A 25606-nucleotide genomic window follows, 5' to 3' on the forward strand; every position below is an offset into this window, starting at 1 on the left:
GAATATGAATATTTCTGCAAATATAAGATGATTACCATACAGTATGTCTGACTGCACTGATTTGTGGTACCGTTCGTATAACTAAGCAGGCACTCTCCATGGTGATATACACTTGAATCACACTGCCTTTCATACATGTGCTTAGTGATATTTTTATTCTGCATGAAAAATAGAGCAGAAGTGTGCTGGTATTGTTTTCTTATTTTTGGATGTCTTTTGTAAACCATTGGCAGAAATGCATGGGTGGGCATATGCCTTAATGAAGCAACCTATTTTTATTCCGTACCACATTCATTATTGAATAACAAGTCGGTCACCTTGGGTAAGAGGAAAATAACAGCCATTTGATTGGTGCTATAAGGTTAGTGCTCATTTTAAAAGCATTAGCCTTTTTTTTTCTGGTGGCTTAAATGCATAGGAGCACCAAATTTATATGAACATGCATGCAGTTCCAATCCACATTCATAACACTGGGAGCCACACCAGATTTTAGGACAAACAGGCCAACCTGAGGAAGCAAGAACCCACTTTTAATAAAATCTTTAATGGAAGAAATTGCTAAGCAACTGGATTGCGATTATCATCCCTGTCTAAATGACTGAAGGGGTTTTCAAGATGCATACAGGACACTGTGCTAAAGCTGGGTGCCTGAGGAGAATGACATATTTTGCTGTGCTGTCTTTGCTCGTAGCAGCCTTCAATAGCCTGTAATACACACCCTTAACCTTAACTTTACACGTCATTATCCCATTCATGTGGTTGCCAAAATATGGCACATTCTTGAGCATTTAGGGGATGTTCTATTTAAGACTTTATAACTCCAGATATGCGTGTCACTGAGACTTGTAAAATGGCTTAAATGAAGCAAGATACTTGTACCAGTTACAATACAAAATTCATTTATATTCATAATTCAGGGAGAAATAAAGTGCCACAAATGCAATTATCTTGGTGAAAATTCAAAAATGAAGTTGTTCTCCTTTAGTTTGAAATGAAATACTGAGATATCACATATATAAATCAGCTAAAACTATACATGACCTGGATCATAAACTGCTTTACCATAAGTATGCAAAATAGGCGGCGATAGAGGGCGATAGGCGAAACTACTGAAGATCTATGAAAAAGCAGGGTAAACAGGGTACCCTGGTGTCCCTTACTGTCTCCAAATCTATCCAAAATGTTGAAATTGTGTATTGCTGTAGATCATAATATAATCATATATTTCACTACAAATAAACTACTCACTTTTGCATTGTTTTCAAGTAGAATTGTTATCCTTACATCAGTACAGGGGCCTATGGGTTTGAAAACTGACCCAGAACCTTTCCAAAAATGAATCAAATGTTTTTTTGTTGATTATAAACATATATACCTGTATATGTTTACAGGTTTGCATCAAATTTCTCAAGATAACTATTAATAAAATGCATTCTACCAGTACTTGTATACTGCTGAAGCAATAAGAAAGTACTGTAAATTACAGGTATATACTGCAGATTACACTAAAAGCCTTGATTATAATACACTTGGCCATCCATTAGTTATGAAATAATTGACTGTAAATCCAGAATTAACTACATGCTATGCCAAAGTGCTGCTCTAATTTCTTTCTGCAAATCCTGTAAATCATGCTGTCTTGCATTTCTCCCAAGTTAATCACGTCATCCGTCAGCTATGGTTGAGGTCCCCTTGGTGTTGATTGATGTCAGCCTATCAAAAGAAAAGTTCCTCCTCTCCTTTTTTTCACTCTACCTCTTCTCTGTCTAGATTTATTTTAAATCAAAAGCTTAACCAACGTTAAAAAGCCCCATTCAAGGCTTTGTTTTTTCAGATTTGGAGAAACAGAGTATGAAAATAGGATGAATGGTCATAATTGCACTTCATATGATTTGCTACTTACAGCTCAAGAGCCCTTTACTTACAGATTGAGTTTAACCACTTTCAGGCAGATGGGGCTCCAATGACAGACACTGATTCTTAGTGGCTTAAACTCAAAAGGTTCACAAATTGATGTACCAAATTGATGAAAAGCTGGCGCCCCATACTCCACTGAACCTTAGGGTTTCTACTAATTTCAATTCAGGTCTTAATAGCTTTATCACTTATTGGATGAAAATATTTGACATCCACATCCCATCCCCCCCGTCCCCCAAATGTACTACCCAGTAGTGGAGCTAAGGGTGGGGGGGGGGGGGGGGGAGGGGGCAGAGGGGGTGACCAGGCCTACACATTTGGGGGTCCCATGGGTGCTCACTCTTACAGCATATTTTATGGAAAACAATTGCTGCTGTAAAATATTGATCACAAAAACTTGATCAATATGAATACAAAACATCCATACATCCATCCATTATCTATACCTGCTTATCTAGGGCATGGTCAGGCGGGAATTCACTCGCACGCTCATACATATGGGAAATTTAGAGTCTCTATTTAGCCTACCTGCATGTCTTTGGACTGTGGGAGGAAACCCACTTGGACACGGGGAGAACATGCACAGAACTCCACAGAGAATGGCCCAGGCTGGATTCAAACCCAGGACCTTCTTGTTATGAGGTCACAGTGCACCACCGTGCTGCCCACAATACAAAACATACTGCTATAATACATATATAATATAACATGCAGCAATAATACTATTCAAATATTTAGATCACTAAATATAAGATACCTTAACTCTATGGCAGCACTTGGGAATTAACTAATTTCTGATTGCTGTTCTTCACACATTTATGTCTCAGTGAAACATGACTAAATGAGTCCTCTCCCCTGGTTTCCCCTCTCCCAGGGGGTGGCATTGCTACTATTTACAATTACCTTATTCATGCAAATCAAAAACCAGAGGATAAATTTGACTCCTTTGAAGTATTAGTCATGAACCTTTCTCAGTTTGCAGAAAGGTAGGAACTACCTTTTTTCTCAGCTTATTGCCCTGGTGACTGTCTATAGACTTCCTGGCCCATACTCCGTCTTTATTCCTGACTTTTTTCCCACTTAGCTATACGCTATGAGCAGTGATGATAGGTGATTTTAACCTGCACTTTGAAAATGCATATGATCCGCTTACATCTGCATTCAACAATATTTTAGAATCAGTTGGTTTTACTCAAAACGTTGTCGGTCCCACACATTATTGTGGTCGTACTTTAGACCTTGTCTTAAGTTTTGGTGTTAATATTAATGATGTAATTCATAAACATGATCCCATTCTGTCTGATCAATTTCTTATAACACTACAATTGGACCGTCCCATAACAACTAAGATGTACACAGGTCACACTATCACTACCACCACTGCTATTGATGCACTACCAGAATACTTTGATTTAGACATTTCAGCTTCCTCCTTGACTATTGATAGTCTGACAGAGGGACTGGCAACTACACGACGTAAAACCTTGATGCATTTACTCCATTAAAAAGTTATTGAAAAGAGACTTGCCCCTTGGTATACTGACCACACTCAGGGTCTGAAACAAAAGCCTTGTCCACTGGAGTGAAAGTGGCACTCTACTAATCTTCAGGTATTCCACCTGGCCTGAAAAGAGTCTTGGTGCCCATAAGCAAGCTCTCTCCATTGCAAGGTCTACTTGCAAAGTTTATACAAGAAAATCAGAATAATCCCCCAGCTTCTATTCAAAACAGTTGCTGATCTAACTAATAATCATGCAGGAACTAAACCTCAAATTCCTGCTTTTGTAGCAGTAATGATTTCTTGACTTTCCTTTGCATTAAAATAACAGGAATTAGAGAAATATCAGATATTTGTCACCACAATAGTCACAATAGAAAGCTTTATTGATATCATAGAACTGTCTCCTAGACACACAGAACAACTTCCATCTTTTACTCCTATACTTCTGAGCGAACTAGTCAAATTAGTTTATTCTTCAAAATTCTTCCACCTGTGTTTTTGACCTTATACTCACAGAGTTACTGAAGGAGCTATTGCCTGTCCTTGAAAATGAATTCTTCATACAATCAATTCTTCATTGTTATCTGGCTATGTTCTCATTTCCTTTAACATGGCAGAAATCAAGCCACTGTTCAAGAAACTAAATTTGGATACTACAGACGTGGCTAATTTTAGACCTATTTCAAACCTTCCATTTCTACCCTTGAGAACAGCACCTTGAGAGCTGAACAGCTCTCTTTTTCTTATAGGATACCAATGTGTATGAAAGGTTTCAGTCTGGTTTCAGGAAGCATAATACTACTGAGTCAGCCCTTGCCTGAGTATTGAAAGATCTGCAGCTGTATTTTTGTCCTTGATACCACAAACCACGATATTTGCCACTGTTGACCAGGCAAATCATTTGATGTCACTGGTAAAGCTCTCATGTGGTTTCTCTGACAGATCTTGGTATGTTAGGGTAAAGAAAAGTCCTTTGAGTATTCCAGGGTAACCCAAGGAGTACCCCAAGGATCTGTGTTGGGTCCTTTGCTCTTTTCTCTGTACATGCTCCCCCTTGGGGACATCATGCAGATTGCTATGCAGATGGCACACAACTTTATATTTGTTTTAAACCAGGCAAATCGATCAGCTAGCCAAATCAGAGGTCTGTCATAAAGATGTAAAGGATTGGACAGCCCAAAATTTAGCCCCTATTCTGAAACAGTCTTACGAGATGAGTATTAACTGATACTAAAGTGAAAGAAAGAGGAAAGTATGAAGAAATAAAAAACTGTACATGATACAAAGCACTACCCCTCATCTGCAGAGTATCACCAGGGAAAATATACAGCTTCTGGTGATGTCTGTGGGTCGCAGTCAGGCAGTCATTGAATGTAAATAATTTGCAACCAAGTACTAAATATGACAACTTTATTTCAGATTATGTTAATTTGTCCAGTTACTTTTGCTTCCCTGAAATGGGGGGACTATGTCTAAAAAGGGCTCCAATTCTTACATGGATAACCAAATATGGATGTAAATAGCTGACATTCTGCAATTTAATCTGATATGTATTGTTTAATTCAAACAGGATTTACTGGAGTACAGAGCCAATACAACAAAGATTATGACATTGTTCAAATATTTCTACATTCAGCTGAATTCTTAAATGTGACTTTATACCTATTGCCAGTCTTTAGCTTAATGCAGTACTCACTCACCATTCTGTACCCTTGTTCTGACAGGTCACACTAATGTAACCTGCCTTGAAGACTCGCTAAGTCACATAAATAAATTATAAAAACAAAAATAAAAAATATATAAAGTACCAATGAACTGAACTGCACTGTAGTTAAATTAATTCCAGTGCGGACGAACCGCATTGTGGATTAATGGGGGCTGGGGGGTTCAGGGCTCACCTCTCGGCGTCGGGATGCCCAGCAGCTCTGCTTGATCTTCCATACCACGGCGGCCACCAGCAGCAGAGACAGGAAGCAGCTAGGAATAGAGAGGGGACACACCTGTAAATGACCTCCCAGCAAGTACAATACCAGACATAGTTAACAGGGGAGTGGTTCCCTGATTAATTCCCTTTTTTAACTTTTCTAACCTCAAAAACAACAGTATGTACACTACAGTTAATGCCGTGTACGTAAAAAGGTGCAGTGCTTAATCTGATGGTGTGAATGGATTTCCTTATGCAAGTTTCTCTCATCTGTCACCTTGTGACATATCTCAATCTGTTCCATGACCCATAGTTTGTCCTAGGCTACCAATTTATTTCTTCAATACAATATACTGTGTGCATTGTTTTATTTATCCTTTATTTAACCAAGAAAAAGGAAAGGTGATACTTGTAGAGCAAAGATGATACTTGTAGAAATTCCAGTTTAATTAATGTTCACATATGTACTTTTTCACGTGCAAGCTGAAGATCTAAATGAAGGTCTAAAATGATCTGTATTTCAAAGCATTTTCCTTCAGAATGACCATTTCTTTAAATACAGACACACACATTTCCTCAAAAAATTTAAAAAATATATTTTTCAACGGACTGCACGTGCCAACATGTTGTCAGATTCAATTGGTTAGTTTGCCAGTTGTTAAGCGAGATTGGTCACATTTATTCTTTTTTTGAACACTGGCAGATTTTTAAGCCAGCTATTCAGGAGAAGCTATTTCATTTATTTCATTTCCGTTATTTCGATACCCCCAAACAGCAAATTTGTTGTAATATTAAGAAGGCAAGGCCAACTGTATCAAAGGCCTTGGAAAGGTTAACAAATAGAACAACACACTTTCTTATTCTCAAGGGCTTAGATAATGCTATTGACTACTACAGCAGCTGTAGTAATTGTACTGTGATCTGAAATCCAACTGCACTTCACTAAATATATTGTTATCATGCATGAAACCTGACCCACAATAGTAATGTCAGCTAGCTAGCAAGCTTTCGGATGTATACTGTGCTGTAGTGGGACATTGACAAACTGCTTCCATGTAAATGGTGACGGTATCTAAATACTATTCGTGATTGGTGTATATTTCAATTTTTATGTTTTTCCTGGTTATTAAGATAACACACCTTAGTACAGACTGTGTGTCTAATGGAAGTGTGTCTTTATGGCATTCACATTTCATGACACTATTCATAATATACTCCTATAATTAGCAATAACCGTTTCTGAGCAACTACGTTGTTCATGCCACTACGGAAATTATGGAAGTTTACAATTTCATTTACTGTTACCACTCTCTATACTGGACTTTGGTAGTTGCTTATGCTCAGCAAACCTTGCATTAGAAGAAAACACATTGTATTTATTCATCAAGATGAACTTTTGCCAACTTTAATCAGTTAAAAACTTTTTCTTGCTATTGCATGAGAATTGCATGAGAACATTTTCTCCAACCACAAAATATGAAATATTCTGATAATATCTGCAATAAGTACACTGTGACATTTCCCATTTATTTTTCATTAAATCAGAACTTTCCAAACTAAAGCAAATCTTTTGTTAAAAGGATTTATTTTAGCAAACCAAGGAGAAATACCAAAGCCATGGCTTTGATTTTTATTTGGCTGTACACTGTACTTGTATATTTTAAGTTAAACATAAACATTAAAAATGACCACACTAAAACATGTCAACACCCCTCCTCCCCCCAAATGACCCCACCAACATAAATTCTGGAGGGGGAAACGCTAGGATGGGAATTATTGAGCTCAGAAGGAACAACAACTTTTAACAACCCACAGGCAGTTTTCCTATCATTGTTAGATGAAAGGGACATGGGTGAGGGGCAATTAGATCTGCAGAAAGCCTCAGGAGACTAGGGACCAAAAGGTCAGAAGCAGCCGGTTTACTACGATCGATATTTCTCAAAACTATGAGATGATCAGCAGATTAAACAGGGCTGAAACTGAAGCACCTAATTCCAGGAGAAGGCAGAGGGAATTTAAGCCCTGTAGTGGCTGATGAAACTTCATTAGGATAATTAAAAATGACCAGGATATTTAAAATTATTGTTAGAAAGAGATCCAACCACATTTTTACAGAGAGAGTTCACTAAAAACTACTAACACTTTTCCAAAATGTAGTAGGATTATTCAATTAATCAGTGAGGGTCTATAAAAAAATAGAGGGTCTATTTAATAATGCAACAAAGTACATTCATTCTGAAGGAAACTAAAACAGGACCAGTTAGTTCAAGAATCTGTTTTAATTTGGCCCATGCAATGTCTGATAAAAAAGATCTGAAAGTTTAGAGGTAAACCAAAGATTATGTCCTCCTTTTATCTTATCCTTTTTCAGAGGAACATTTTATTAGTGATTGATAGAAACAGCATTTTGAAATAATCCAAAACAGCATCAGGAATAAAATGGATTAAAGTCTCATGCATGTAAAATATGTTTAAATGCCCATCAGATAAAATTAATCAGATAAATTTTTTAAAATAAACTGAGGCTGTTTTGGCCATTATGGCATCCCTGTAAAAAATATGGCACAGTGGTCACTAACATTATTGGGGGACAGTGAGACTGCACAGCATTTGGGAGCTGCAGGCTGTACAGAAAGGACATTGATGTGACAAAAATTTACTAGGATGGATACAGTCAAAGCAGGCAGTAATTAAACATGGTAGCTTTGAGAGCTTCAGACATATGAGGGTAGAGGAAATCACACAAACCATTCACGAAACAGAGGAGGACCAGCAGAAGTACAAATCCGTGCGCTGTACCAAGTTGCAGAATCATGATTTAGCAGATGTGTAAAGAGCTTGAAAACGCACAGCTGAGCAACATGCAACTAACCACTGAAAAGGCACCCCAGTCAGATGAACAGGAACAGAGGGTAAAACATACTTGCCGCCAACTATGCACCAAGCCACATTAATGTATGTAATTTAGTAGCACACAGGCACACCACAGCTCCTACCAGCAAAACTAATGCAAGGAGAACACTTGAGAAAGTAGGCTGCTTACTCACTGAGTAGAATTACTGGTGATATAACGATTTGCTTGCTAAATAAAGTAGCAGCAAGGGCAGCAGGATAGACATGTACTTAGTCTAATGGCAGATCATGCAGTCAAAAGAAGAATAGAGGAGCCCCTAGGTCCAGAGAGGACATGAAGATGATGGGGTAGCTAATCCAAATGCAGCAACACAGACAGCGGGGAAGCACAGATCGACCAAGGACAAGGGTAGCAGCAGTGCAGTAGAGTGCAGAAGCTGACTGGCCGAACTTCAGCAGGCAGGCAGCAGGTTAGCAGGTTAGCATCCAAGGCAGCTGACTGGCCGAATGCTGCAGCAGGTAGACCAGGCAGTGGCAGCAGATTTGGTGTGTCTTCACCTTTCCAGAAAAAGAGGTGTATGCCATGACTTCAAGCTCAGCGTTAACTGTAACGGCATTTGACTAACGTTTGATCCTTTGAAAGTGCAATGAGCACGACGGGTATGCACACTGTTAGAAACCAATCGCAACCAGCAGTTCTTGAAGAACTCCTGATCTTCAGCAAACTGCATTAAGACAAACTGTCAAGTAACATTGTTTGCAAGCCCTGGTTTGCCAAGGGGAACCATCCACAATCCACATTCTAATTTCGACCGGGTTCAATTTATATGGTCTGATTGAGCTTTTAGTTAACAAATGACCTTGGTTTGCCATCTTTGAGAAATAAAAGTCATTTTTGAAGAGTGTTTACTAGTAAGGCACAAGTACAGTGTTTCACAAACTTTGTTAAATTAGTCGCCAAACAGTTTCAGTGCCAACACGATTGAATTAAGGCTAATCCAGCTCTCACAAACAGAAATGTTCACAGTTGAAGCTGAACAAATACATGAGCATGAGATGTCAACACTTGATGTCACAGTACCTAAAACAACATATTTATTTTTTCACGATAAGTTATTTTTGATACCTCTCACATTACAGCTACTGTCATGTGTCAGACTGGCTCTGTGAAGACTGAAGAATTAAAATCAGCCTAAATTAAACCAGAATTCACAGTGGGTGCCAAGATATTTTACACAACACATTATGATGCTATTATTTGTTTACCCACAGTGGGTAAAATACTGAAAACGAATAATTCACATTCACAAACCTGTAGTCATTTTTATTATAGAAAATCACACAAACTCATATATTCTCTCTCTCTCTCTCATTTTCTCTCTATTTAGGTATTCACTGCAGCAAGAAAAGAAAAGTGGGCTGCATTGTTAATTTCTTGCTGGGATAGGCTAAGATGGCTGTGTACCTCAGCAGGAAGAAAAAAGTAGAAATGGGGGTAACGGTTAACATCATTGAGATGTATAAATCTTTTGTCAGATCAAGGTATTGACTTTGAGCACTATAGAAGGATGTGGGACCGAGGGGGTTTTCAGGATAGGTGCCATGGGGAGGCAGTGTGTCGTATGGAGGGAGGAGATTTCATATTTAACAAAATACTAAGATAATAGCGATATGAATCATCATAGGTTTCTTTCAGTAAAGGTTTGCATTCTATTGCTTTGCTTGACATTTTCTCCTTTTAATTTTCCTTTTATAGGCTGTATGTATTGTACAAAGGTTTGTTAAAACTCTCTCTCTCGCCCTCTCTTTCTCTGTCTCTCACACACACACATACACACACACACATACTGTAGACCCCATCACAGAGCCCCCCCATATAATGTCGGGTGTGGAAACTGTCTGCTGCATGCTGATAGATAATGAATAATACTGAAAAAATAGCACTGGGTGACATATCCAGATACAGCAGTGTGGTAATCGCATTTTCACTGTGGAATAAATGTAATTTTACAGCTATGTAACAGTAAACCTATCCCTACCTCTATGCTGAGAGTCCTTTACTGCAGCTTGGGAGATGATGAATAGATATCTGTTCTTCTGTCTGTAACTAAGGGTAACCAGCCACCAACCCAGGAGCCCTGAGACAAGTACCCAAACAGAAACCCTCACATTCAACAAGACAAAGCCCAATGTGTAATATTAATACCCTAGATCTGGTACACTCCTGGCTACTGTCAGTGGTCACTGTCACTGCACTTTCCCAGAATTCATTCTACAAATGTGTATCAGATTGTTCTAGACAGCTTCAAATTTTCACCAAACTCTAAATGGATTCAAGCTTTACATGAGATAACATCAAGCTCTTAAGATAATGCTTGAAAAGCCTGTGCTGGACTAAAGAAATCAGTAAATAACTGACTAATGAATTGTCATTCATGAAGTCCCTCTAATGCACAGTCAGGTCCATCAATTTGCACATCTGATAATAGCTCATACTTTTACGGCAAATATTGGCACTGGCTTTGTTTAAACCTTATTTATTTTACTTACTCCAGTCAAGTGAATAACATTAGAACATTCAGCACAATCTGTTTGCATACTGCATAAGAAAGCTGACAGAAAAGATTCAGTATGCCAGTACAGACACTGCAATCACAGCCCATGGCACTATATAGAGAATTCTAGCTCCTTTTCATCTACCCTGTTCAACCTGTGACACGACCCCATAAAATCCCATCCAATTAGCTTCCTCTGATACATCATTTTTTCATTCGGGGTGCAAGCTTCAGTTACAGATGGGCTGAATAACCTGTTCCCTGAAATTAATTAAAAGAGATGTTTCCATAGCTGAGATCAATTCATTTATTTATTAATTTTGGTTTCCAATAGTGACATATTCTCCTTTTTGATGCATTTGATGTAAAATCTATTATGGTGGACATGTTGTGGACTGAATTTGAATTGAATAAATCATCATTTATATTCCATCATTTGAAATAATATATAGTTTTGAAATGTAATTTAATTACCTTGAATTTGGATTTTATACTTTTAATTTTCATATAAGGTTTAAAAACTGAATGATGTGATTTTAAAACAGAATTTCAAAATATTGAACTTGTATGGATCCCCATTCAGTTTTTTTTTTTTTAGTTTTCAGTTTCACTTCAGTCAAAAGCCCAATTTGAAACATGTAAGCTCTATTCAACACTTAAGCTCTCAAAAAGCCAAAATTTTTAATTTGACACTCCAAAAGCTCTCAGCTCCGAAAAAGTTGTCAGTTTGTGAACATCTGGGCACTTAGGAAGAGTGGTTGTTAGCAGATCTCATCAATCTACTGCAGCGCATCTCTCGCTTCTCATTGGCCATTCCTGAGGGCTAGAGGTTTTTCTGCTCAGAGCAGCAACAATCTGTCAACTCTGCAAACACTGTCAGCTGTTGCGATTACACAGTTAAACTTAAATTCAACTATTCAACCTAAACTAATTACTGCCATACTCACATTAGCTAATGTAAAACAGTAATCAGGTAATTTTAACCACTAGTCAGACTACTGTCTGTCTACTGCGTTAGACAAACGTCATTATCGTAGCTAGCTATCTGCAGTACCAGCAAGGTAGCTAAACAGCTAGCTGACTATCTACACAACAGACATACACAGCTTAATTTTTTTTACACTAAACCTATCCAAATAATTCTGGGGCCTACTTGTGTTATAAGCTATTAAACATCTGGACTATTAATTTAAATTGCATAACATAACATCAAGCCCAATTGCTATGTCTCATAAGTCCATTTTCTGGTGATGCTTCCACTCTCTTTGTTGGGGCAACAATTCTTGATTCTTACAGCACTTTCATTTAAACATACATTCCCCTCCTGTAACCAGAAATAAAACTAAGCTAAATAATATAAAATAAATAGGCATGGATCAGTAGAGAAATTAAAACTATTGGAAAAGACAAAATTATAATAATCTTGATCCAAATTACTTTCTTTTAACAATATGTCAATGTTTCACTTTAATGATCTCTAAGCAACAAATAAAAATATTTATCAATTTACCTATTGACAGGTTTACTGAATAATAGTCTTTTGGAATGCCATACACACAGATGACAAATCAAAGAAAAAACCCACATAAAGTGAAAGTGTCTTAGTAAAGTGTTGGGCCACCATGAGCCACCAAAACTGCTTCAATGCACCTTGGCGTAGATTTTACAAGTCTGTGGAACTCCACATTACATTACATTACAGGCATTAAGCAGACGCTCTTATCCAGAGCGACTTACACAACTTTTTACATAGCATTGCATCCATTTATATAGCTGGATATATACTGAAGCAGTTCAGGTTAAGTACCTTGCTCAAGGGTACAATGGCAGTGTCCTAGCAGGGAATCTAACCTATAACCTTTCGGTTACAAGCTTCTCAGTTCCTTCCCCACTGTGCTAACTGTCGCCCCTATACTGGAGGGAAGGAACACCATTCTTCTAAAAGAAATTTCCTATGATTTCATGATGCTCATGGAGAGTACTGTCTAAAATGTCGGTCAAAAATCTCCCATAGGTGTTATATAGGGTTGAGATCAAGTGACCGCAAAGGCCAAAGCACATGATTCACATCATTTTCCTACTCACAAAACCATCCAGAGACCCTTCGTGCCTAGTGGATGGGGGAATTGTAATCCTGAAAGAGACCACTCCCATCAGGATAGAAATGTTTCATCATAGGATAGAGGTGATCACTCAGAATAACTTCGTATTGATTTGCAGTGGCCCTTCCCTCTGAGGGGACAAGTTGACCCAAACTATACCAGGAAAATGCCCCCCACAGCATAACAAAACCAGTGTTGTACACGAATGCGCTAAAAGAGCGGCGTTCATTGAACGTGCTCATATTTCTGGTGAACGGTGAACTGAACGTATCCTTTTGCAACTAATGAACGTGAGCATCGTTAACTCTCACGAGAGTTAACCACGCTCTCGCAAGAGTTAACGACACTCACGCACTGCTTACCATAGACATATATATATATATATTTGTTCATAAAAGCCTTTCAAATATTCATATGAACTGGCTTCAGCAGTAGCCTACTTGTAGTTGCGTTGCTAAAATTAGAGCCGGTTTCATTAGCCATGCTGGCATGCCGGTTGCCGGAAATCCTCGTCGGGTGCCGTAAGCAGCATAGACATATAACATTTCTCATATAACATTTCTCAAAACGTAGTTTGTCCACATTTCACTTCACAGCAGTGGTGATAAAACTAAGAAGAAGTAAGTGCTAGCGTGTTGTCAGCCTTTACTGATCCCCGTATGAGGTTTATATGATATAGTTAGCATAAGCCAATAGCACTAACCCATAAAATTTGCTTTTTAATGGTATTTGGTCAGTCGAACGATAAAAATGAAAGCATTCGATTATGGTCAACGGCACCAAAAGTTTCTGTTGCACCTTCAATAAACGGCAAAAGTCCCACTATAGGATTGATCATAGCACATCTTTCAGCTAGCGACTGTAATGAAGCCATTTTATGTTTTTGAACTTCTGCATAATTTGGTTCATGCAGGCTAAATAAAATTTCCATTGCATCTACAGTATACCTTTACTGCACCTCTTTTTTTCACTTTCTGCATAATATGACATATTGATTAAGTGGTAAAACGTAAACTCACATTGTTTTTTCTTGGCTTTTAAAAGTAATCTTGATTCAATAGGAGTATACAGTAATTCATTTAGTTGGGGAAGTGGGCAGTGGCAATGATTGGGGGCTTGGGGTGAGTGGGTAGGAGGAGGTTCTACTGAAAAAGAATAGAATAGAATTAAAAAAACGGAAGAAATGAATGTGAACTAGTTTATTTTGGGACTGTGAACTTAGTTCAAAATTCAAAATTGTGAACTATGAACGAGAACTAGTTCATTTTAATCTGTGTGAACTGAACTTTGAGCTTAATTTTGTGAAGTGTGAACTTGCACAACACTGAACATAACCACCGGACCCCCTCATTGTAGGAGTCAAGCATTCAGGCCTGTACCGTTCTCTTGGTGTATACCACACATGCACTTATGTGCATTCGTCTTTGTAATGAGGGGGTTATGCACAGGAACCCTACTATTATATCCCTCTCTATCTAGTTGTCGATGGACTGTTCTTGCAAACGGTGTCTGATCACGTCCTGCATTGCCATTCTCAGTCACCTGAGGAACACTTGCTCTTCTGTTTTTTCCTTACATATCACACAATGCACAAGCATGGTCATCGAATATGCACTTTCGACCAAATTTCCGACCCTATTTACTGATGTCTTTCGCATAGATCTAAATGCAGGCTTCACTTTAGTCACTGTTCCTATTGAAACACTAGCCAGTTAAGCAGTCTTTGAGACTGAATCCCCTGCCATCCGTACCCCAATAATAATAATTTCAATGTCACTTAGATCTTCGCCTCCTGTCATGTTATTCCAAAATCTAGGTCAACTGGACCTGCTCAGAATTTTTATACATGCCACAGACCATGATAATCTGTTAATTGCAAAACTGTATCATGTACTACACCTGTATGGAAACATCTTAATTTGTTAGTGTATGTTACTCCACTCATTTATTCAGGTTTTCCCTTTAAGTCATCACCCGTCTATATCTTCCAGGATCTCTGCTTAGAAAATATAGCTTTAGCAGTAAGTTGTTGGCCCATGGAATTCTGGAACACTATTGGGGTTAGCAATCAGAACAAAGACCAACTGCCTTTTAATGGAACTGGTCAACTAAGTTACAGTGTTCATTTAAAATAACCTGGAAGTACTTTCCTCTTCCAATGTTTCTATTAAGAAGGAGGTTTACTACAACTTTCTATCATGGGACCAGAATGAGAAAGCTCAGGGCCTGCAATCTCAATTTTGATCAGAAACAACGTTTGCTTAAGCTTGAAATGAATTTCAAGTGCCTTTAAATCTGATTAAGTTGTTCAGTAACCCATGAAATCTGATTCAACAAACAAATAAAAGGGATAAGCCAGGCGATATGAATGAATTCATCAACCCCCAAAGGTATGAGTGTCACTGAGGCTTATTTTCTCTACCATTTATAGGGTTCTGACAAGCTGACTGGAACAGCAACACGCAGGAGAATTATAGAAGATCCTGCCATAACCCTTCCTCCCCAGACAGAAGAACATCTGCCACATCTCACCATTTGGGGAACATTCATTAAACATTAAAATGCAAGATGTAAACAGGGGGAAGGGGGGAAGGAGTGAAGGGTAGGGGGCAGGTGGATGGTTCAGCTAAACCTCATAACTATATCTGGCTGTTCTTTTTGGATCTGGCCTCATAACAGGTGATTTCAGGTTCAAATCCCAGGAGAGGCAGGAGAGGCGCAGTCTTGAGAAACATATTTATTCCAAATTACTTCCATCTATATGCGGCAGTAATTACAAAAGTCAAGAGAATCTCATAAAGCAGCTAACTTGGTCTTATTGAACTTTATTTTGCTCCATGCACATATTAGTATGTGTATGTTGGTATGTTACTTGTGTTGCAAGTACATGTTTTTGTTCTCGAGTCCTGGCAGAATATATTGACCTTAAAACGTTACAACAACAGTGGTGTTAATACTTTAATATTGTTGATGACACATTTGGAAGTGAGACACCAGTCAAATTTTGATTGCCTCCAAAACTTTAGAGCCAAGGCTCATGACATGATAAAACTGCTAATTAAATGTGCTCTGTCTGCTTTTTCCTTAAGTCTGGGCACCATGTTACAATCAAAGCTCCTGGCAAAGCCAGAAAAATCATATTTTCAGGTGTGATTTTCAATATTTATTCATATATTCATATGAGGGTGCTCTTTTAAGATCAATTTATTCTTCCGCTTCATTGATCTCACTCACCATGCGGCATTTAAATAAGACATCGACGGTGATGAATGGCTGCAATAAATAGGCTCTGATATCAGAGCTGTCCCTTCCCAGCAGGCCGAGGGAGTTACAGCTCCGCCCGTTTGGCTAACAGGGAGAGCTTGTTGGCCATGGCTCTGCCAACTGAATATTAACATTTTTTTGCACAATGTAACAGTGTTCTGTTGTCCTTTAAACAGTATACTGGTGGGATGAAAGTGGAGATGCTTTGTTTGCACTTCGTGGACTGGCTCTAATCAATTGGATTTCAATATGGTTGCAGAGCCAACAACATTTTCTGTGGTCAGACAAGAAAACCGAGATCGGAGGGAACTGAATGGGGCCCCTGAATTCCAAATACAGCAACACTGTGTTGCTGGCTGAAGCTACACCACACAGCCTATACCCCACTCTACGTATAGCTAAATGCTTTTTAGTTCTTCCCTTCCTTTCTCAAAATCCCCCATCTTCAACTAACTCCCCTATACATTTTCAATACATTTCCCCTTAGTCTGTTTTATGACTGCCCGCCTAACATTGATTCCCCTATATTTTTCTTTTGTAACTTATCCAATGGACACTTCGTAAATCCCCTACATTTTAGGAAGTCCTCTATTGGAAACCTGCTGGCCTTGCATGCAAAAAGGGTGTCTGTTTGGTTCTGCAATGATTTGGTCTCAATGAGCGCTACTGGCATGGTATGCACTGAGAATGTCTCACTAAAGACCATCCCTGAGGATCCTTTTCAAACACATAGCAGAATTTTCTGAGAGCTGCACAATTAATTTCAGGCTCCAGTTTTATTGACACATCAACCAATCAAGGTAAACCATAAGAGAAACGTAAGAGAACAGCCCTAAGTAACCAAGAAAGAGTCTCAATAAAGAGACTCACTTTCAATTTTAAAGTCGAACCAACCACAGCAAAAAAAGTTTCCTATTGTTCCTGTTACTTCCATGTTGTCATAGAAAACATAATGTGTGATAGAAAGAACAAAAGCACATAATCATAGTCATCAAAGGAGCACTAATCTCAATTGATTAACATCAATTATGTGGCCTCTCAAGTGATTTTGAGGTGCTTGAACGAGCAGTCAGATTCACTAACCCCAATGTAGGACCTGAAACTGAATCCTCCTTAGAGAAAAAAATCTAATAATGACTAAAAGAAAACAGAAACGGCAACCTTGGATGAAAACAATTCAAAGCCTTCATGATGACATTTTATCAAAAAGCCTCTATATATGGTACTGTACAATTACTCTTACGCTCACATACATGCCAATATACACACACATACCCCACAGCTACAGATGACTGGTTATCACAAATTGTGTAAACTGCCTTTGATTTTATCACATATTTATTTGATGAGTTTCTCTCCCAATTTCATTTCACAACATTTTATTGGTGCTATAAAAGCCATAATTACAAATAGTGCTGGGCTGAGAAGTAATTATGAAAGTGCGGCAATATAAAAATCATCCAAGCTGCAAAATAATGGCAACAGAGCAGCAATACATATACAAAATTGATGGGGAAAACCAGCTTGCTGATCCACTGAAATAAAAATCAAGCATCCTTGATCTTAAAAATGCTGTTAATCAGATATTACCGCTCAAGAGTGAATCTACCACCCATCAAATTTCACCCATCTTTCTAAAATGTTAATTGCTGAAACAGAAGGGCTTTTATTTAGCAATTAGCCTCAGCGTGGCCCCTGAAAGGTTATTTGATGTCTGTGGGTTTAAGCACAAATGGTTGATATTTAAGTGTGGCTAGATAATAAAATCTTGTTAGGTTCCTTGATGATTTGGACACAGCTGACAGCAGCATAATGTTAGCAAAAGAAATAGCTGCTCTTTGTTTAAAGACTTTCCTTGAAAGGTCTGTTTATACAGAGAGAGCAGTGTGTCCTGAATTATACCCCTGAGTGAACGGTACATTTTTGATGGGGAACAGCATGGCCTTATTTAGGGGACATCACTGGTTTTAATGTTTACCAATGACCTCAGTGAGGCTCTGAATGTGCAGTTATTCTTAGTTCTCAAAGAAAAATCTAATAGTTTCCTTTACTGCTGTTCAAAGGAATGTCAAATCGGCTCCCGATAAAATGTGTGCGTGATGGTAAAAAGTAAAAAAAAAAATGTTAAACTCTGGAACCCTACACAGTGTGTCAAGCATATTAATGATAACCTATATATCTGCTATCAAGGTAATTCAGTTCTGGCAGGAATATCCCACAAACAGAAACATTTTGGTCAGTATAATTTTACATGAAAATTATGAAAATGAACACTGTGGTTCCACCAAATATGATCTAATGGATTTTGTTCAAGTTACTCAAAAAAATAAAATGTTTTTCTAATTTTTCCTCAAATTCTGAAAGGCCAGTGGTAATTGTATGCTCAACAAGAGCACGTGTGTCCTCAGAAATGAATGCAGCCAGGCACAACGTCTTTTCACTTTGCAAATAATCAGTAGTTGAGCCGCACAGGTGGTACTCCAGAGGTATGTATAACTACTCCAGCCGACACAAGCAGGTAGTTGCAAGTAAGTGTGCAAATTAGAGAAGTTGCTATGGAACAATGAATGAAGAAATACCTTGCTGATTAAAACCCTCCCTCCACTCCCAGCCCACAGTCAGGATGTGATCCAGGCTGTGGATCTCTTGAATCAACTTTATTAATTGGTGAAGCACTGCTTAAATCATTCCAAAAGAGACAGCTGGATTCAGGGTTAATGAAGCGACCTCCAGGCCCCTCTGGTGATTAGAAATCAAACAGATACAGAGCTGTACAATTAATGATGGGGCAGTGGTGGGTTTCAAGCTTAACAAAGTGAGATGAAACTGTGGGGCTCCAGAGATTCAAAGAAAATGGGAGATTTCAGCTGAAGGAGTGACGTGTATGGGTTACAATGGTGAGCACAATCTACGGGTTACAATGGTGGCCACATCCCAGACAGGCCTTGATTCCACCACAACACTAAACCAGCAGGTTAAAGACCTGTGTTGTATCTCTTTAAAGTGTTGGTTGCTTAAAGCCGGTCTTTATAAAAAATGTCTGCGGACAACAAAGAGCCCTATGCAAAAGAAATGCTTTTCAGCATGTCTAATTATACAGCACAAATACAGAAAAACAGCAATTATCAACACCTTCATATATTGTACCATCATGGAAAGGAGATTTTGCAATAAATACAACCTGCTTTATAATACTGGCATACAATTAGGTATGAAAATATATAAAAAATAAATACATGCAGAGCAAGTTACAGTAACAAAACATGAGATTTTGGAGAAATTCTGCTTATTACTGTGAACATTCAATATTTCTCACAGTAGATAATATCACATTACATTTTTACTTTTCATTATATTTTTATTTTATATAAATACATAATTATTCATTATCATTGTTTATTCAACCAAAAATAAGCCAACATGTTAAGCCATGGGTTAAAAATAAGTGGGTCCTTGATACTTCCACATCAGTTAAGAAGCTAATTAGAACCAGGTGCTGTTAATCAAATGCACATGATTAGCTGATCAGCAGGAAGCACTACATGTTTATTAAAGCAAAAACTTGGTCTGAAGCATTCTGGGTTATGTTAACACAGCATGCCAGGGGCAATATATATATATATATATATGTGTGTGTGTGTGTGTGTGTGTGTGTGTGTGTGATCTCAGAGAAGCAACTGTTACAGCTCATCATTCCAGCAGGGGTTATAAAGTCATTTCCAAACAACATGAAGTCCATCATTCCACATTAAGACAGACAAATGGAGAACATTCAAGACGGTTGGTAATCTACCCAGGAGTGGATATCCCAGAAAATTCTCTCCAAGATCAGATTGTATGAAACTGGAAAAAATGCTAAAGTTACATATAGGGACCTGTCCTCTGTCAACACGGTAATTGTTTTAGTTCATGACTCCACCATTAGGAAAAGGCTAAACAAATATGGCCAGGAAAAAGCCCTTGGCCATACTTGTTTAGTCTTTTCCAGGAGTAGCCAGGAAAAAAAAACCTTCTCTCCAAAAAGAACATAAAAGCACAACTTAGGTCCAAAAATTGCACCTGAATGAACCAGTAAAGTTTTACTGTTTAGTGGACTCCAAACCTTTTTCCTGCTGTTGTATACATCCTGGGGTACGAATTGAAAAAGACATCTAATTTTGTCCAGAAGTACATATAATCGCTACAGAATAAAGAAAATACAAAATGATTTTTGGATTTCTTTGTTTTTCAGAATAAATATTTCCTGGATGTTTATGCAATTAGACTCCCATAGCATCAGGGGATTGATTGCTTGGTCATTTTGGAACAAATTTCCTCTTTATTTCTAGCTTTGAACCATGTCTGTACTTATATACTCTTGTAGAAAATGGGCTTTATTTAAGACATGGGAATTCTTATAATGAGGTTAATGGTCTGCCTATTTATTTCCATAGCTTAGCACAATTTTTATATGTGCTGCAGAGTAATAGAAAGAATTCAGAATCTTGTTTTGACAAATAATAATAAATTCTGGTGGAGTAGTAACATTCATCCTTGTTTATGCATCCAGTATGTTGTGTGTATTAATATTGAGCCTGTTTTAGAAGTGAGATTATTTTGCATGTATTATACATGCCGGATATGAATCATTATAAATATATAAAATACAGTCACACACAAATACTTTTTTCATTTTGTCACATATGCAATATACTCTAAGATAATGATCTTTAATGCATTCAGGACATTTCAGGACAACACAGAGAAACCAGCCAAACAGCTGACTTCTAAGATCCGGCCTACTTTCTCCCTCCAAAATGAAAAGCCAGGATTGGGAAAACACAGAGAGAGAACTTGAGATGCCAGCTGTATGTACTAGAAGGACAACAGCAATATTACTTTGCAACAATCTTCGTTCTCAAGGCTAGGACAAGTGTTTATTTTCATGTTTATGTTTTTTGCTCTTAGAGTCCAGTCTTGTTAGAGCCTGTTTTACAGCAGGCTAATTGCTGTCCGAAACGCTCATTTAGGTTTGTTGGAACATTAAAATTTTTCAACAAGTATTAGAAAATGGAACCCCAGGAACTAGGTTCAGTTTCACTTACCGAGTAAATGTATTTTACAAGAACAATTTCTAAATGATGGGCGGATCCAAGCACATTCCTTGTTCCTTGTTGTCTTTGCAAACCACCCTAGCTGCCTGTTAATCTGTGATTATCACCGACTGTTCACTGACTGTGCTTTTCTGAATTAAATCATGGAGCTCAAGCACATTTATGCTGAAATATGGGACCATCTGTGATGAAAGGGGAAGCCATCTGGTGTGTAACACTTTCAATTTTTTTTTTCATATGCAAACAACGTACATATCACAGAGGTGCTACTGCTGAGAATTAAGCCCCAATACTTTCCTTAAGAATCACTGTTAACCAAACAACTGAGGAGTTAGAAAGGTGTTACATGCAGACCTGTCTGTACTCGGTGTTAATGTGAAGAGATTATGTGCCAAATTAAAATCCCGACACTCAAGTGGAAGTGTACACCCTGCTGATTACAGCATTAATCGGACTAATATGTGGCTCTTTTACTTCAGATGTTTTGTCATCAAACCTTTCTCTAGAAATATGCACCGTCTCTTGATTTAATATCAGGATACAATTCTTGCTAACAATGAAGTAGAGAAAAGTTTCACCAATCACATAATACATTCAACATTAAATTATGTACAGTATATAATAAAGCATATTACAAGAATGGCAAATGTAGAACCAGAGTTCTATAAAATGGAGGACTGAGGCTTTTTTAACATTGATTTAACCAGGACATACCATTGAGATACAGAATCTATATACAAGGGAGACCTTGCCAAGAGGGAGCTCAATATATAAATGCAAAAATTCTACAATATTTTTTTTAAAGAATAATAATTGTCATTTGCACCATAAAATCTAATTTCAGGAAAAACATTGCATTAACACTAGAACTGCAGCGACGTAGCACAACTCTTATTGACTCTGTGACACTGAAATGGTTACAGCAGCGTACAGTAATTGTTCGATGTACTAATCAGCATGACCTACCACACTTTGTCTCTTTCATATTTGCCTCAAACAATTATTTACAGAGTCATCCCATATTGTCATCAAATGGACTGTCTAATAGTTCTGATGGACTTAACAGTGCCAATCAAAACTATCCAGCGTAAACAGGCACTGACTGGCTCAAATGGTTAGGTCAAACTGGAGACAATCTTTCTTTTTTCTTTTACTGTTTTCCAAATTGTTAAGGATGTCAGCTTTTTAAAGACACATTTAAGAAAATCCACAAATAGTTTTAATGAACCACAAATAGTTTTAATGAATGATGGCAGTTATTCGAAATTTGATTCCCTCAAAGGCCTAACGTAAGTCATTATATTTTTAAAGCATACATCTTCACAGAGGAAAAAACATTCAGAAGTGAAGCCTAATAAAATATCTTAAGAATCTGTCACCTGTTCACACTCCATGTGTTGCCTTGAATAAAACTAACCCAGGAGCGCCTACATCTTTTTTTCTGGCATCTGTTCAAAGCATGCTGCAAACTGTTAATTCGCTTATTTTTGGATAAACATAGTTTCTTGGTACTGCAATACAACTGAGCCATCCTATATGTATACTGAAACAACAGAACCTAAAGGGAATGTTTTTCCCCCCCCGTTGTCTTCAGAAAATGTCTAAAAGAATAGACCTGGCTCACAGGCAGTTTCTGTTGGTGACCACCAGAAACCTAAACAGCGCAGACAGCAGTGGGAGTTGAGCATGAAACATGATACTGTATGTTTTTAAACAATTTTTGCAGAACATATTTGGTTGTGAGTATGACACACATTTCTGGCCAGCCTGGGCATTGGGATTGACTCCTAGAAATTATGATTCTATGAAATTTCATGCATGAAATGCTTGCAAAAGATTCTGGTGAAGTGTAATCAGGAGAAAATATAATGTGGAAGCACGGCTATCAGTGCAGAGAAGTGCAATCGCCTCAAAGCATATCGATGTGCCAGCCGAAAAAAATCACTCCTGTCAACACAGGGAAGTGAGCAGAGCATAAATCATCATTCAGTAAATAAAATTACATGGATTTAATCGATACAACTTCATTGTTTCATCATATTTGGCTGTATTTAACTGTGTCATTGACTCCAATTTGATTAGTCAATTCCACTAATTATTCAAAGCCAAAATGCTTAAAATGATTTCACATTATGCAATGACCACACTTACTAGTTCTGCAGTATCTCTCAATAGGAGGGACAGATAATAATTCCATAATGAATTACAACCTGAAACATAGGGGCACATGATTATGTGACCCAAACCCAAAATTCTCCAATTCAACCCTGTAAATATCCACACTTGAGTACCCACTGCTGAAACTATTTCAACCGAAAATGTCCAACGACAAATCCCCCAAAGCTATTAAATGAGGAACCTTATTTAAAAGCTTATGACTGACTTTTCAACAATGACACTAACCGGACTCAACATGACAGAGGAGCACCTCTGTATAACCTGAAAATGAGCTGACGTCATTTGCTACTGTAAACAAACATGTTTATGAATGAAACAATGTGACAATACCTCTTACGCGGTTACATTTTAGAAACAAAAATGAGAGCCATGTGTGGGAAATGCTTTGGATATAAAGCAAGTTTAACTTTCATTTTAACAAAGGTGAACAGACAGAAGACAGGTGAAGACAGGTTGAAAAAATCCAATAAACTCATTTTTGTATTATTACGGTTGTTCCATTCTTCCTTTGTTTATTCGTTCACCTTTGAGTGCCTTTCATAGTGTTCACCCTCTGTTGCTTCCATGGAATATAGTTTTTTTTTTTAAAGCTCACTTCTTGCTCATTTTTATTATTCAATGAAAAAAGTGAAATGCCACTCGGATGAATCGGGGCAAAAGTCTTCAAAGACTTCCCTCAAAGTAATCCACTACAGACTATACTGGAGTCTGCCAGTTAATGCACTTGGATGACCGAACTGTATGAACAGCACACAGAGAAAAACATGAATGCTGATGCCCACAGGAGCTGAGGTAACACTGAGTTTATTGTTCCTTAAAAATAATTCTGCCTCAGTCCCATGTGAATGTGCATTTGCATATTTCTAACAAAAGCTAAGCACATATGCAGCTTTAGATAGTGAGATTTTAAACATTTGTCTGCTAATTGATAAGATGAAAATTTCATCCATGATTTCATAATGAGGAAAACTGGTTTAACAGAGCCTTGTAATGTGCAGTTCTTTGTATAATTAGCAAAATCCTTAATCTGGATTATAATTCTCGAGAACCCAGCTTCCTTCACCTTCTCTAATATTATTTAAAACAATGTGTTGCGGCTTTTAATTCCATTTTATCCATTTTCTAAACAAATTATTCCTGTCAGGGTCGTGGGGGTACAATGCGAGAGAGACAGGAATACACCCTGGACAAGTCGCCAATCCCTCGCAGGGCACACACCATTCGCTCCTCACCATTCATAACTATGGGCAATTTTTAGTTTCCACTTAGCCTATTGCATGTCTTTGGACTGTGAGAGGAAACGGAAGAGGTATCCTGAAGAAACCCATGTGGAGGCAAGGAGAGAATGCAAACTCCACAAAGAAATGACCTCCGTTGGGATTCAAACTTTGTACCCTCGTGCTGTGAGTCAACGGTGCTATTCAATGCACCAATATAATTTTTTTATCATAAAGATTTCTATCATAAGTTTTGTCTCCTTCATTGACCAGTTGTGACCAGTTGGTGTTGAACATGGCTGGATCAGGGGGGAAGTGAATGCTCAAAATCCGCCACCCATACTACAACCATTGACCTATCAATGTTTCAATTATTTTGACCCACCCCTATAAAGAATACTACACTTTTTCAAAGTTAATATTTCTCACCTTATGTCCCACTCTTTCTCTGCTCAGGAGCCATCTTAAAAACACTTGGTTCAAAATAACAAATATCCATCCATCCATCCATCCATCCATTATCTATACCATTATCCTTGGCAGGGTTGCGGGGGGAGTACTGAAGTCTATCCCAGTCAGCACTGGGCGAGAGGCAAAATAACAAATACAATAATTTCATTTCATTTGCTTTAGTATTTGGAGGATTTCATGACTTTATGATAATTGATAGCTAAACCAAAGCAAACTACCACAGATGCTATTGCAGTTGCTCATAGCCTGGATTCAGAGGCTCCCTCAGATGTCGCCCTCAGTATCGGATCTACCTTGCACATTTTAAATTTACAAATTCAGTGATCTGCTAGTTGGATTGCTTGAGTTAAACTATGCAATATGCTACTATACAGCAAGAAAGGTAATTTATCTGCATGGGTTTAGCTTAAATGTGGTTGGAAATTACAAGTTTGCTATGCAGTTTGCAGTTGTCTGTCAGCGCATTCTGCCAATGATCATGCAGAACATTAATGGTAACACTTTCAAATGGGCGTAGTCATGTTGGATTAG

At 37.9% G+C, this 25606-nt stretch overlaps 1 protein-coding gene across 2 annotated transcripts in view; it reads right to left on the minus strand.

The window, feature by feature from the left end:
• LOC135259617 (attractin-like) overlaps positions 1–25606 on the minus strand; it is a 193150-nt gene that overhangs the window by 35191 nt on the left and 132353 nt on the right. For both annotated transcript variants that reach the window (XM_064344174.1, XM_064344173.1), the window contains exon 26: positions 5317–5395. In XM_064344174.1, the coding sequence (XP_064200244.1) occupies positions 5317–5395 (79 nt within the window). The remainder of the gene's footprint in view (positions 1–5316; positions 5396–25606) is intronic.

The sequence above is a fragment of the Anguilla rostrata genome, chromosome 7 (genome assembly GCF_018555375.3).
Source record: "Anguilla rostrata isolate EN2019 chromosome 7, ASM1855537v3, whole genome shotgun sequence".
Taxonomy (NCBI): Eukaryota; Metazoa; Chordata; class Actinopteri; order Anguilliformes; family Anguillidae; genus Anguilla; species Anguilla rostrata.